We start from the raw sequence: 15811 nt of genomic DNA on the forward strand, positions 1-15811 counted from the left end.
AGCTTTCTCAGTAACTTTGTTACTTTGCTTTGTTAGTATTTCTGTATCTCCTCATTCGACATGTCTTCGAAGAAGACTTGTTTTAAGGCCTGTGGGGAATGCGGAAAGGCTATGTCCATTACGGACCCACATGAATGCTGTTTGTGGTGTCTTAGCTCCGACCACGACGTCGAAGACTGCAGTTCGTGCAGGAAGATGACTCCTAAAGCCCTCCGGGAGAGAGAAGCTAAGCTTATTGTTGCAAAGCTTAAAGGAAGTAAGGAGAAGAAGAAATCTAGGTCGCGGACTCGGCGCTCGAGGTCAAGATCTCGCTCGAGGTCGCGTTCGGATTTGTCCTCGGCCCATGCTTCGAGGTCTTCGAAAAAGAAGCATAGGAAAAGATCTCATGAATCTCGACATCGTTCCAAGAAAGATTCGGGTTCTAAGCCGAAGTCGCAGGTGAAGCTGGTAGAGAAAGAAGTGGTGTCTTCGGCTTCAGAAGAGCATGACGCCGGAGGTGCGTCGCATGCGAATTCACCTGGTTCGCCGAAGCACACGGCGGTTCCATCCCCGGGTCCAGCACGTTCTCCGGATCGGGAGGATGAAGGTGAGGACGAGACAGTTGGAGGGGGTGAGGCTCCGTTGCCCGATGGTCTGTAGACTCCGGTGCACCAGCCTGAAGGGGAGGTCGACGTCGTATCGACTCTGCGCCCTCGAGATCCACCTGAGGGTTAGTTTCCAGCCTTCCCGGCTCCAGGTCAGCATCCGTCGCATTTTCTAAATGCGATGTATGGTATCTACTCCAGGGCTATGTACCCCTCTGGGGTGCCTGTTGGTCCCACGGGTCCGATGGCATTTGGACTGGGTGTCCCCCAAACCTATGCCCCTGCGCCCTTTATGCCCTTTATGCCGGCTCCGGCGCCGCATTGGCATCTTCCGACACCGGCGAGGCCTTCGTGTCCGAAGCCATCGACGCCGAAGTCGTCGACTCTGAATCCTTCGACGCCGGTTCCATCATCTCTGATGCCGAATCCAGATCCGACTTCAGTGGAGTCGACGGTGGATCCGACGGCTTTGAGGGTGAAGCACAGGTCGAGGCGTGAAGCCCAGAGACTGATGGAAGAAGAGAGCTATCGTGAGGAGTATTTGGAGGAGGGTGAGCTACAGGATCCTGATGATCCTTATGAGGATCTTTCGGTGGCCAGTGGTCTTGAACTGTCCCCTGAGTGGGATTTGGTTTCAGTATCAGACGAACCCTCTAAAGATGTGGCTCCTTACCATGTTGTGATTAAAAAAGCAGCAAATTTGTTGAACATTGCATTACCTACTGCTGAGTTCAAGTCAAATTTACTCACGGAGGTTCTTCACTCTCCTTCATCGGTGATTGAACCACTGCTGCCCTTTAATGATGCCCTAAGAGATCCTATTTTAGAGGTTTGGAAGAAACCTTTGTCAACTCCAGCTGTGTCTAGAGCTGTTGCCAGGAGGTACAGGACTGCTCCAGATGACCCAGAGTTTTTATCTACTCACCCTCTTCCTGAGAGTTTGGTGGTACAGGCTGCCTGTTCCAGACGATCATCAGGGGCTTTTCCTCAAGTACCGGCAGAAAAGGAGTCAAGAAAGCAGGATCAGGCTGCTAAGAAGATTTTCTCCTCTGCTAGTATGGCGCTTAAGTCCACAAATGCGACCTGCCTGATGGGTCGTTATGTTCTCGCCCTTATGGATACTGTTAAACAGTTGGTACCCAAATTACCTGAGGAGGATAGAAAGGACTTCCAGGAAGTTATCTCTGATACACAGGCTGCAGCAAGGCAGGTGATTCAGAGTGGGTTAGACATGGCGGACTCTGTGGCGAGGATCATGGGCTCTTCTGTAGCTACGAGGAGAGCTGCATGGCTGAAGTCTAGTGAGTTTTCAACAGATGTCCAATCTACATTGTTGGATCTCCCTTTCGATGGTTCTGGCTTGTTTGGCAAGAAAGCAGACGCTGCTTTAGAACGTTTTAAGGACAGCAGAGCAACAGCCAAGTCATTGGGCCTTCAAACCAGGGGCACTTTTGGAAGGCGTTCTAGAGGTTTTAGCAGATCTTCCTTTCGATCCTACAAATCTACGCAGCAGCAGCCACAGCAGCAGCAAAACATGCTGTACAGGTCTTATAGGGGCAGACAAAGAGGACGTTCTCGAGGTCGTCAAGCCTCCTCCTCCTCCTCTTCCCCTTCCCAGCCCCCTGCCAACGCAGCAAAGCAGCCCTAGATCCGCCAATCCGGATCATGTGGGCCCAGTGGGGGGCCGGCTTACCCATTTCCTTCGAGATTGGTAATTGATAACATCGGATCTTTGGGTTCTCAATCTCGTGGGGAATGGGTATGCTCTTCCCTTTCGGGAGTTTCCCCCAAATTACCCTCCTTGCCAGGGTTATTGTTCGAAGGACCACCTGCTTCTCCTGCAGGAAGAAGTTCTGGCACTTTTCAGAAAGGGTGCGATAGAGGTGGTTCCGGAGCAAGAAAGTGGTCAGGGGTGCTACTCCCGTTATTTCCTGATCCCGAAGAAGGATGGCAGGTTACGGCCAATTCTGGATCTCAGGATTTTGAACATTTACCTGAAACAGGAAAAGTTCAAGATTCTCACCCTTGCACAGGTTCTTCAAGCGCTGCTGGAAGAGGACTGGATGGTGTCGATCGACTTGCAGGATGCGTATTTTCATATTCCCATCTTGAAGTCGCACAGAAAGTATCTCCGTTTTACGGTTGGGTCGCAGCACTACCAGTTTGCGGTCCTTCCGTTTGGTCTTACTACTGCTCCTCGAGTCTTCACCAAGGTGATGGCAGTGGTGGCAGCTCATCTCAGGAGGTCGGAGATTCCGATATTCCTGTATCTGGACGACTGGCTGATCAAGGCGGAGTCGCCGGAGAAGGTGCTCCATCATCTGCAAGAGACAACTCAGTTGTTGCACAGGTTGGGTTTTTCGATAAATGTACCCAAGTCTCACCTGGTGCCCTCCCAGCGCAACCTGTTCATAGGTGCGGTACTGGACACTACTGTATGTCGTGCATTCCCTCCTCCTCAAAGGATTCGCGACATACAGGAAATGATTCCTTTATTCTTCAATGGAGCGGTTGTTCCAGTCCTGAAGGTCCTTCGCCTGCTCGGTCTGATGGCTTCTTGTATTCTATTGGTCAACCATGCACGCTGGCACATGAGGGCGCCCCAGTGGTGCCTCCGCAGGCAGTGGTATCAGCACAACGGAGATCTCAGGGAGTCAGTGAGGATCTCCAGAGAAGCTGCGGCGGATCTGTCTTGGTGGAACGTGGAAGGCAATCTGTCGCAAGGAAAGCCTTTTCAACTTCCTCCATCGGTGGCCACGGTAATAACGGATGCATCCACTCTAGGGTGGGGTGCTCATCTGGGGGATCTGGAGGTCAAGGGTCTTTGGTCTCCAGAGGAAAGGTTGCTTCATATCAACCTTCTAGAGTTGCGGGCGATACGTCTGGCGCTCAAGGCCTTCCTCCCTTCCGGGTCGGTCGGTTCAGGTCCTTATGGACAACACGACCGCGATGTGGTACATCAACAAGCAGGGAGGAGTGGGGTCGCAGTGTCTCTGCAGAGAGGCTCTGCGTCTCTGGTCCTGGGTTCAGGACCATCAGATTTGTTGGATGGCAAATCATCTGGCCGGAGTTCAGAACGTTCGTGCAGACAGTCTCAGTCGGCAGTTTTCGGCCGACCACGAGTGGAGGCTTCATCCGGAGGTGGTTCGTCACGTCTTTCGGACGTGGGGAACTCCTCAGGTGGACCTTTTTGCCACTCTGGGGAATGCTCACTGCCCGTTAGTCTGCAGTCTCCAGTATCCGATGCAAGGAGCCTTGGGGGACGCGTTTCAGTTAAGTTGGGAAGGATGACTCCTTTACGCGTTTCCTCCCATACCTTTGATTCCTCGCGTTCTGAGGAAAATTCGCCAAGACCGGGCCCAAGTCATATTGATTGCCCCGGATTGGCCAAGAAGGGTGTGGTACTCGAACCTTCTCCCCCTCTCCTCTCACCCGCCGCTCCTCTCCCAGATGGAGGGGCAGGTTTTACACCCCCACCTCCAGACCTTACACCTTCATGCCTGGAGATTGAACGGGGCAACCTGAGTTCTTTTTCTCTCCCGCCTGACGTGGTGGATGTCATCTTATCAGCCAGGCGTGACTCCACTAAGTCCATCTATTCTAATAGGTGGTCGAAATTTGTCTCTTGGTGTGGGGAGAAATCTGTAGACCCTTTGAGTGCCCATTTATCTGATGTTCTTCAGTTTGGCCTATCTCTGGCGCAACAGGGGCTTGCTGTTGCCAAGGTGAAGGGTTATCTTTCAGCGCTGTCGGCATTTCTCTGTTTGCCCGACCAGCCACCTCTTTTTAAATATCCTCTGGTTTTAAGGTTTTTGAAGGGCCTCACGAATAAGTTCCCTCCTACACCTTTTATTGTGCCTCAGTGGGACTTAAATCTTGTTTTGACCTTTCGGATGGGTGCTCCCTTTGAGCCTCTTCACAAATGTCCTATGAGGCTTTTGACTCTTAAGACAGTTTTCCTCGTTGCAATTACCTCGGCAAGGAGGGTAAGTGAGCTTCAAGCTCTTACTTGTAAGCCCCCTTTCTTGTCCATTCATGCTGATCGAATGGTTCTTAGGACCAGGGCTGCTTTTCTGCCTAAGGTGGTGACTCCTTTCCACCTTGGTCAATCTGTTACCCTCCCTACCTTTTATCCTCCCCCGCACCCTTCCAAGGAGGAGGAGAGGTTACACCGTCTGGACCCCAAGAGGGCGGTATCTTTTTACCTGGACAGAACTAAAGACTGTCGGTTGGATGATCAGCTCTTCATTGGTTTTGCTGGCTGCAAGAGAGGTAGAGCGGTCCTTAAAAGAACTTTATCGAGATGGATCGTCCTCTGTATAAAGATCTGCTACTCTTTGGCTGGTAAGGATCCTCCAGAGGGTATAAGGGCTCATTCTACTAGAGCTAAGTCGTCAAACTCTGCTTTGGCTAGAGGTGTTCCTGTTGAGGATATTTGTAGGGCGGCTACTTGGTCTTCCCTCCACACTTTCGCGAAGCATTACTGCTTGGATTCCGAAGTGAGGAGGGACGGCCATTTTGCTCGCTCTGTTCTTCAGGATTTCCTGGTCTAGAAGAGTGGACACCCTGCTCCGGGAGTGGGGACTGCTGTGGGACTCTATTCACAAGGTGAGGAATCCACACAGCAGATGTATCTATCAGAAGAACAAGTTACTTACCTTCGGTAACGCTTTTTCTGGTAGATACAATATCTGCCTGTGGATTCCTCACTGACCCACCCGCCTCCCCGTTGTCCACTCTTCTAGGTCAGTGTTTCTATAATGTATTATTTTGTTGTCAAGGAGTTGTTTGTTTCAAATGTTTTATTGCATTTGCTTCACACTGTGTGTGTTACCTTGATTTCTGTACTGTGTATACTGTGTATATTTCTTCTGTCATTGGTCCGTCCGTGTGCCTCGAAGGCACGGAAAAAAGGGCGGAACTGATGTCATCACGCCGGCGTGGGCCTATTATAGGCGTCGGTGACGTCAGCGGAGTCGCGAGCGATGCCGTGCCTCTATGACGTCCATGTCCACGTCGGCGCGAAGCTCCGAAAAGAATTTCCGAATGTTGCTGGCGCAAGGGGGATATTCACAAGGTGAGGAATCCACAAGCAGATATTGTATCTACCAGAAAAAGCGTTACCGAAGGTAAGTAACTTGTTCTTCTGTGCACATAACAGTCTGGTCTTTATGCCCCTGCTCCAAAGAGTAAACAGCATCTGGAATGTAAGTTCAGCTGGCTTTCTTTTAATATTTACCAGAGACGCGGGAGCTCTGGCTGCCTTCTTCCTCATCCCTTTATCTCATTGTGCTGTTCTCCTAGATTACCTTAAATCATCCAAAGATAACACAGTGGAAAAGGCACATAACAAACATTGCCTTTATTCGTAGTGCTGATTTAAATAGTCTAGGACTTTGCCTGTGCCTTTTGTACAGAATCCTCTTTCCTGCTCAGAGGAACATGCCTACTTAGCGGTTGTGTATATTGACTGACTGGGTAAGGCAACTAGTGAATGGAAGAGTCCAGAGGAACTAAGGACTTTAGGATGGATGTTTGTCTGTGTCAGCCTGTCAAGAGGATACAAGGTTCCTCCCAGTCAACATTTTATTATATACATCACTTGCATACACTATATTCATGACCATATCTTCAAGGTTCTGTAGGTACCGTCTCGTAGGTGAGTAAAGAGAACTGAATTTATGGAGTTAGCCTGGTTGTAAAATGATTACATTAGTATACAGTGGTACACTGGTTTGTGTTTTCCATAGGGTTTCTTCTTTGAACCAGATTTGTTCCCGTTACTGGCCATTATATACGACGGTGTGCATTTTAGAAGCATCTCATAGTCTTCTTGCACTATTCTACCAACCCTAAGCAATCTTACCTTCTTAGAGTGATGTCCTTCTAAAGTCCTTCTTTAAGGGATTTAATAGAGAGGAAAACTAGAGCTGTATTAAGCGTCCTGTTGCTACAGGCAGGTCTGGGATGCTTAAATTATTATTTTTTATTGAGTTATTATTTGAGGGAGGGCATGCATTTTCTATTCAAATGTGCAACGCCTCATTGAAAAAATGAAGGGTACAATAGTAGTGTGTACTTTGTAATTGTATTTAATTTTGGTGTTTACTGCTTAAAGAAAAGAAGAGCCGTAAGAAGAAGAAAGAAGCTCCACCTCCCCCACTGTTAATCCAAGACCCTGAGACGGCGATCAAGCAGATTCAAAATCGTGTGGCTGCACTGCTGACAGAGGAGACAGAGTTACCTTGTACGCCTGCACTTCCTGTCAGCAGATTCTTGGTCATGAAGGATTTGGACTTGGAATGGCGGTACTTGTCTAGCGGCAAAGGGGAAGTTCTCTGGAAATGCAGTGCAATGACTGATACCCCACCCCTAGACTTCTTCTACACAAAAGAACTAGCTCCTCCTATTTCACCTTGGACTGCTCCAAAGGTAAGTTATCACAAGCGTGCTTGTGTATTGTATAGTAGCCACAGTTGTAAATAGCCTCATACCCCTGGCGAAAAGCTGGAGTACATTTAAGTGCACATTACTCCATAGCTTATGCTAGGTTGGGAGAGAGGGATTTTAGTGTGAATAATGTGAGAATTGTTTAATATTGGATATCCACAATAGTGTATTAGTTAAACCCTGTGTGGCTGTACGTGAGAGTGGAATTAAAGAAGTTGTGTGAACATGCTGTTTTTAGGTCTCACTAGAGCCAGCACATGCGCTGGTCTAGCGAGACATTTGGTAAGCAGATTTTTCAAGTGCTACCAAAGGCCAGCAGCTTGCTAATATGCACACAAGCGTGCACGCCTTGCTCCGCCTCTTGACGCGATCACTTTCACTTTCGGCCAATGCTTGTTTAAACTCTCATGAACAGCGCAGAGGAGGTATTTGCAGTTTGCAGTGCTGTTTCCTTCTTTTTTCCTTAAGTAGTATTAGGAGAGAAGCCTGCCCACTCTTGCGCTCGCCCCCGCCCCCGCGTCTGCTAAAATTGCTTTATGAATCACCGCGAGTGTGACACCTCTGCAGGCGCGCAGCTTTGAGTTACACCGCATCAGATAGGGCGCACAGGAACAGCGAGCGGGATTCAATATCGGTTTTATCTCCTGGTAGAAGGATAGGCCTTTCATAACTCACTGCCCTGGAGGGCTTGCACACCGCAGGCTTTTTGAGTCGCCTCTTTTCATAATTGCTGTGTCACTAATATTTTAATCTTTCTAGAGAAAGGAGATCTGAAGCGAGGATTGCACCCGATCGGCAAGCTGACACCTGTGAATAAGAGCCGGGTAGCCAATCATCCAAACTACCCACCCACTTATCCATCCATCCTTCCATCCATACATACATCAACTCCACCCATCCATCCGTCCATCTCTCTCTCTGCCTGCCTACATGCCCCCCTCTCCTCTGTTCCTTAGTCTGCCTGCCTGTCTGCCATCTGTTCAATGAAAATAATTGTTCCAAGGGCGCTATGCTTTTCTGATGAAGACGAAGGCTGGTGCACAGCGGAGGCGCAGGGCTGTATCTTAGTCAATGACATTTAGGGGGTGCGTTAAAGTGTGAGTCTCAGTTCTCTCGATCCATTACTACTTTTAAATGACAGATTATATGTTGGTAGCAATGGATGAATCTTCAACCTTCTTCCAATTAGCTGATTAAAAAAGTAAACAAGTGACAACTTCTCTGCCACACAAAAAGGGCGAGAAGCCCATCCCTGGGTTATGCAGTTATTATGTTTTAGTTTGTGCACAGGACTCGCTTTGTTTAGCACTGGCTGGTGCTGTGTGAGAGGGGCTGGCTAAAGGAAGACATTAAAGGGTAAGAGGGCAAACGTTAAAGCTGCCCCCGCCTGCCAGCATTGCAAGTTGCCAGCATTGGAAAAAAAGAATAGATTACATTTTTTATGTTCATCCTTTTTTTAACGAGGTAATTTAGTTGTACTTCATGTGTTCTGTCTTATATACCGTAACAAAAATACTTATAACACTTTTTTATGATAACTTTTCAACATCCTGCACAGCTGCCACGCTGCTCTACAACTAATTTTAAAAACATTGACAGAGCCAATAGCTCTGGCTGAACATTTATAAGGTCCCAAACGCAAGACCTATTGGCTATGCCAATGCTTGTTAGATATGGTTGGATAGATGTGGTTTTATAGCCCGCCCCTCTTGGAACTGTCTACTTTTAACAAACTTTAAAAAAAATAGTTCATGACTCCCAGGGAACCATCACCTTAGAACACACATAAGTACCCCTCTAATGCATTTAAGTATCAATTGAGGTGACGTGACACTTCACAAAGCCCTATACACCTTCTCATACACCAATAAACACATATGCAGGTGCTCACTCGTGTGGGTGTATACACTTGTGTGTATGTGAAGAGGCACAGGGTGTTTCTACCAGTGTACGCACATATACATTTCAGATATCACATGAGCATGCAAACAAAAGACTTGTCACATATCTGTGCACCATCCTCGGCAGTTGTAGGATAACAAGTGCAGACCCATTCACACTTCACCTTGAATTAAAAATTAGAGGAGCAATCTGACATTTGTGCAATTACAGTAGAGGAGCTACAGAACCTACACAGCACTCAATCCTTGACAGTGTGTTTCATGATCACTTAGATGCATGAACCTGTCATATATATTCACCTATTCCTGCTACCTGGATTTAAACCTTGAAACACTCTTTGCTAATCTTCTCAAACATGTAACTTACTTTTTGTAAAGCTTGAACTTTTAATATAAATGTTATGGATAGTATGAAGTCAGAAACATACAACCAGTAAAAGAAAGAAATAGGAGAACAAAAAAGGCATATAATAAAGGACACTGGACTTGCACATTAAATGCTAACGGCTGACATACTCCTCTTTCATGAAAATGGGTGAGAGCCAGCTAAATCACATCTTCGATTGGTCCCCCTTGGCAAGGAGCTAATGCCATGTAGTCAGCCATGAGCATTCTCCCATGTAACTGCACAGAACCAAGTAGCTTAGCGTACTTGAGTCCATCGCAGAATCCTGCCTCCAGATCACAGTATACCATTCAGCAGAGGTCAACAGGAAAGTATTGAGATGGCCCCAAATATCACTGACTGGGCCCAAATCATCCTTGGACCTGAACGAAAGGGGGGGGTTACGGGAGAGGTGGCAGCTTCAGGCATTGTGGCATACAGATTGAATTGTACATTGCAGTAGATTAATGATTTGATCCAGTTCTTGTACTTCGTAGATCGTCCTTTGCCCCAAAAGTAAGCTACTCGTGTACACTCCTGTTACAGAGCCAAAGTTGGGTATCAGCAGTGGGATACCGGAGTGTTCCACACCCACCCCAACACAGTGACTCTAAGGTCTCTGGGCACCTCATAAGCAACCATGGTGGAGTATGTAGTCTGAACCTCCTCTCACTAGGCAAACATAGCCGTACAGGACACACCAGATGTTGAAATTTAGTGTCTGATACGCCATATCTAACAGTTTGCGTCCTTTTGTAGGCCTTATCTGTGGAGGCATACATCGGTGTGATAGGCCCGTTGTAGAATTTTGTGGTGAATAATTCAGAACCTGCTGCTCGGGGATATCATGCCAATTTGGGCACAGCACAAGGCCCACATTTTCACTGGTATCTCATGGACCATTTCTGCCTCCCATTTAATATGTGTGCAATGATCTTGTTCATTGTCAAGTGCGGCTCTATATTACTTGGAAATCAATTGTGTCATTGAGGTGGCTGCAAAAAGTGTGTCCAGTGCCCTGTTGGGCATTGGCTCCGCAGGGAACTCTGTCACCAATGAACCCAGCACACACTTTAGTATGTAATGGATGAAAATATTCAAGGATTTGCGCTTCGTGGCATTGATGAACACATCCACACTCAGGAACGTCCTATTGAAGTATAGGTCTCCCCATTTCACCATGCCCTTGATGTGCAACTGGGATAACGCCTTCGGTTCATGCATGGCCTGAGTTTGTGGATGATGGCGGAGTGGGAGGGAAGAGGAGTATAGCATACGTAAGCCTGCATGTTTCTCCAGCCCAGTCCCATGCCCTCAGTGTACAGTACAGTGTGGACATAATTAGCAAATGTTGTAGTGGTCCACGGCCTATGAGTGCTCTTAGTGAAGTGGGTGCTATTGTATCCATCTCGACCACCGCATGCACAATGAACGTTCTTGAGACATACCAGTAATGCACTAAATGCGCTTGAGTGCAGCGGTAGTACAGCTCTGGGTCCGAAGCTTCAAACACCCCCTCCTCACCGCTACCCTGCCCTTCCCACGATTAAATAGCATTGTAAGTGTATCCTTTCCTATTCGAGGCTGCTTGTTGGCCCTGGTTAGTTTGTTGAACTGGGAGCATATGTGATGGAAAAGGCATCTAGTGAGCCGTAATGGGATATTAATGAATAGCTAGAGTAGTTTGGGCAGCAGCACCATTTTTATGAGCCCATTCTACCAGCCAGTGTCAGAGAGAGAGTGAACCATTGGGACACCAGGTCTATGATCTTGATGAGCGTAGGGCTATAGTTGTCTCTACTTACCATGTCTGTGTTCCGGCTAAGCTACACCCCTAGGTATGTTGCTGCACAATCGACCACTCCAAAGGGAAGTCCGGGGTGAAGCGTTGCACCTCCTCTGTCAGGGGAAAGAGTAAGGATTTGCCCAAATTAATGGTGACCCCTGACAGCATCCCAAATTGGGTGTATACTGTGGGAATTGCATTAAGGCTTGTGCAGGGGTTCCGCGAATATAAGTTCATGTCATCCGCAAATAACAATATTAATACCGAATGCATTGTTGTCATGAAGCGTGTGTTCAGAGCTGTGTTGACATAATTAAGCCTCCAGGGGTTCCGGGGCCAGGGCAAATAGGATTGAAGAGGGCATCCTTTCCTTTTGCCTCTCAAAATCACAAGGGTGTCTGAGAGATTGTCATTAAATTATATTCAAGTGGTACGGGAGTTATAAAGCAGCTGAATCCAAACCATGAAAGTTTCTAGTATGCCCATTATCGGAAGAATAGAGTAGACTGTACACCTGCTACAATTATTCAGATGCCTAAGACGCAGTCAGGACACTGCTACTGCATCAAGCTCAGGGTAGTAGTCTTGAATTAGGGCAAAAGACTGTGCAAATATTGTGTGTGGTGGGGCAGCCCTGGATAAACCCAGATTGCTTTGGCCTGATCATGTTACGAAGAAGGAGGTTTTTCCTGTTTCCAGTTAGCTTGGCCAGTATTTTGTTGTTGCAGTTTAGGAGAGACAATGGACGGTATGAGTCACAGCATTGTGTCTTTTTACCCAGTTTCAGGAGGGTCACTAGGACGGCCTCATGTACGGAAGGAGAGAGTTTTGCAGCGTTAATCTTTCTGGATTCACTATGCTGTGCATTATTCCGCCATCTAGTGGTTGGGCCTGGAGTTGTAGTCTTTTTTATCTTTTTTTTTTTCCCATGGCCTAGGTGGGCTTCGACATACCACCATTTGGTGTCATTCGTGACGTCGACGCGCTTCCTCCGAAGCTCCCACCTTTGGTCGCCATCTTCAGATTCTTTTTCCGCCATTGGGTCTGGATCTTTACCGAAGAGTTCCAGAGAATTTTGGAAAAGGAATCGAAGAAAATCGACAAAATCACAGGTTTTCATCACACCCGACTACGAGTCAGGTAACCGGGACTACGAAGGAGAAGAATTTCTCAAGAGATCTCGATGTTCACCCGAGAATACGCACACAGGAGGCTCCCTGAGCGCAGGAATGGACAAAACTCTGTTCAAGTTTTGCACCAATTGCCACCACAAATACATCCAGAAGGACCAGCATCCAGTCTGCAACCTCTGCCTGCCGCTCGACCACAACAATGAAGGCTGCAAAGCGCGCTCGGCTTTCACGCCCAAGACCCTCTGAGTAAGAGAGAGGCAGAGAAATGCGAACTACACAATGCAGGGACAGGGGCCACCTCCATCGCTCCGAGACTTGGGCCTCTCCAGTGGGGAGAAGGACAACATTGCCGAAGGACCGGAGGACTACACTGTTGTCGAAGTCCAAAAGAAAACGTTGAAGGCGGTGAGAGAGTCGACGACCCCCAAACACTTGACCGACACTCGAAAGAGTGAAATAAAGTGCTTGAAGGGAGCATTGCCGTCGAAGTACTCGACAAGCAACAGCACCCAGGGACAAACAACCCAGCGGATCCTCCGAAAAAGCTCCCAGACAGCGAAGACCCTTGAAAAATCAAGGTTGTCGAAGGAAGCCCCCTAAAAGGACTCCCCGACGCAGAGAAAAGAAGGGTCAACAACTGCTTCGACGACGTAGGCGACCTCGAAGCGAAAGCGCCCAAACTCTCGACGCCGAACAAGCTGCCGAGATGGAGAGGAAGAAGAGGAGGCTTGAGGCCGAAATGGCGAGCATCCTTCAGCTGAAAAAGGACTTAAATGACCAGATGAGCCAGTATACCATCCAGCCGAAGCCCGCGCTCAAGGTCGAAAGGGGCTAGGAAGACCCTGAACCGCCGAAAACGCCTGAATCGGTCGAAGAACAGGAGGAAGAGGCCCTGTATTACTTCGAGGGAAAGGCAAGGAGGAACAGCTTACCTACCAGGACACAACGTCCTCTGAGGCACAAGACTTAGAGTGGCATGACCTTCACGGCGAAATACCGGAAGTAGTAGATACATACCCCTTGAGGCTTTCACCACCAGACGATATGGTCAAGAATGCTGCACAGACACATGGAATAAAATTGGAGGAGAAGCCCAAGGCTTCTTTTCTGCTGCAGACCCTTACACCTACACAAACAAGGAGTCAATTCCTGCCCATGCTCCCTAGTTTGCTGGACCAGGGCAGAAAGGCTTTCAGGGAGCCAGCTGTATGGAAATCAGTGACCCCGAGAACAAAAAAAAAGTACAAACACTCCTCTAAGGACCCTGCATACATTCAGGGTTCAGTGCCAGCTGTTTCAATAATTACTGCAACAGCTAGGAAAAGGGCCATGGTGCCCACAAATACCGGACCACCTCCTGACAAGGAGAGTAGAAGAATGGACCTCCTGGGGAGGAAAGTAGAACGGAGTGCGGCAATTCAATGGCGCATCGCCAACTCAAACGCCCTCATCAATAGACATGCATGCAAGTACTGGGAGGAAGTGGGACAACTCCTGAAGCACCTACCGGATCATTACCAGCAAAGTGCAACCCAGCTGGTAGAGGAAGGGAAAAACATGGCGAACACATGTTTAAATTCGGCTTTGGACCCAACGGAGACGTCCAGCAGGCAGATGATGATTGGGGTGACAGAGAGATGGCACACATGGCTTAGGATTTCAGGCTTCAAGCCTGAGGTACAGAACAACATCCTGAACACACCCTGCAATGGAGAACAACTTTTTGGGACACCAGTTGACGAAAAGTTAACTCAAAAAAGACAACGAAACTGTGAAGGCCATGGGAGCGCTGCAGTTCAAAGGGATGAGAAGAGGTACACCCGCAAGAAGGACGTAGGGGAGGTAACCAACGAAGTTCCTTGCACCAAACCTTCCAACAAGGTTATAAGGGACAAGGCCAGGGACAGCAGCAGCAGGGACAGCAGTAGCAGAACTGGCAGTACCAGCCATGAGGCCCATCCTTTTGAGGTCGCTCAAACGGATGAGGACAGGCACGGAGAGGAGGGCAACTACCCGCCTTCAAGTTTTCGCCGAAATGCAAACGCCCACCCAGTTAACACCTCTAGGGGGGCATCAAAAGAGAAGAAAAGTCCAAGAATAGATTTCACAAAACAAACAGCTCCCCGAACATATAACACCAGTAGGAAACTGAATAAGGAACTTCCTCCAAGGATGGAGGTAGGTCACAACGGACAAATGGATTTTAAACATCATACAATAAGGCTACTGTATATAGCACAGCTTTCCAAACTTTTCATGTTGGTGACACACTTTTTGGGTATGCATAATTCTGTGACACAGTAAGGCAGTGTAGCGAGCCTGAACCACCTAAGGGGCGCTCAAGGGAGGGGGGGGGGGGGTTCTCCCCCGGGAAAATGTTTGAAATAAAAGTGGGAAAATGGTCTCCCTCTGTCTGTCACCCTCCTCCCTCTGTCACCCTCCTCCCTCTGTCTGTCTCCCTCCCTCTGTCTCCCTCTATCTATCGCCCTGTCTGTGGCCCTATGTCTCCCTCTCTCTGTCTCCCTTCCGCTGTCTCCCTCCCTCTGTGTCCCTCCCTCTGTCTCCCTCCCTCTGTCCCTGGCTCCCTTTACTCTGTCTCCCTTTCGTCGCCCTCCCTTTCGTCGCCCTCCCTCTGTCGCCCTCCCTCTGTCGCCCTCCCTCTGTCGCCCTCCCTCTGTCGCCCTCCCTCTGTCGCCCTCCCTCTGTCGCCCTCCCTCTGTCGCCCTCCCTCTGTCGCCCTCCCTCTGTCGCCCTCCCTCTGTCTCCCACCCTCTGTCGCCCTCCCCCTGTCGCCCTCCCCCTGTCGCCCTCCCCCTGTCGCCCTCCCCCTGTCGCCCTCCCCCTGTCGCCCTCCCCCTGTCGCCCTCCCCCTGTCGCCCTCCCCCTGTTGCCCTCCCCCTGTCGCCCTCCCCCTGTCGCCCTCCCCCTGTCGCCCTCCCCCTGTCGCCCTCGTCGCCCTCCCCCTGGCGCCCTCCCCCTGGCGCCCTCCCCCTGGCGCCCTCCCCCTGGCGCCCTCCCCCTGTCGCCCTCCCCCTTGCCTGTCACTATCTTGCCTGCCTCTATCTTGCCTGCCTCTATCTTGCCTGCCTCTATCTTGCCTGCCTCTATCTTGCCTGCCTCTATCTTGCCTGCCTCTATCTTGCCTGCCTCTATCTTGCCTGCCTCTATCTTGCCTGCCTCTATCTTGCCTGCCTCTATCTTGCCTGCCTCTATCTTGCCTGCCTCTATCTTGCCTGCCTCTATCTTGCCTGCCTCTATCTTGCCTGCCTCTATCTTGCCTGCCTCTATCTTGCCTGCCTCTATCTTGCCTGCCTCTATCTTGCCTGCCTCCCTCTTATCTGTCTCCCTCCCTCTGTCTCCCTCCCTCTGTCTACCCCGGACTCCCTCCCTCTGTCTCCCTCCCTCTGTCTCCCTCCCCCTGTCGCCCTCCCCCTGTCGCCCTCCCCCTGTCGCCCTCCCCCTGTCGCCCTCCCCCTGTCGCCCTCCCCCTGTCGCCCTCCCCCTGTCGCCCTCCCCCTGTCGCCCTCCCCCTGTCGCCCTCCCCCTGTCGCCCTCCCCCTGTCGCCCTCCCC

The 15811-nt window shown here is 49.5% G+C and overlaps 1 protein-coding gene across 3 annotated transcripts in view; it reads left to right on the forward strand.

Annotated features, from left to right (window-relative positions):
• The window catches only part of SLX4 (SLX4 structure-specific endonuclease subunit), a 590413-nt gene that overhangs the window by 197512 nt on the left and 377090 nt on the right, over window positions 1-15811 (forward strand). For all 3 annotated transcript variants that reach the window (XM_086941400.1, XM_086941399.1, XM_086941398.1), the window contains exon 7: window positions 6703-7016. In XM_086941400.1, coding sequence (XP_086797526.1) covers window positions 6703-7016 — 314 coding nt within the window. The remainder of the gene's footprint in view (window positions 1-6702; window positions 7017-15811) is intronic.

This window comes from Lissotriton vulgaris, chromosome 10 (genome assembly GCF_964263255.1).
Source record: "Lissotriton vulgaris chromosome 10, aLisVul1.2, whole genome shotgun sequence".
Taxonomy (NCBI): domain Eukaryota; kingdom Metazoa; phylum Chordata; class Amphibia; order Caudata; family Salamandridae; genus Lissotriton; species Lissotriton vulgaris.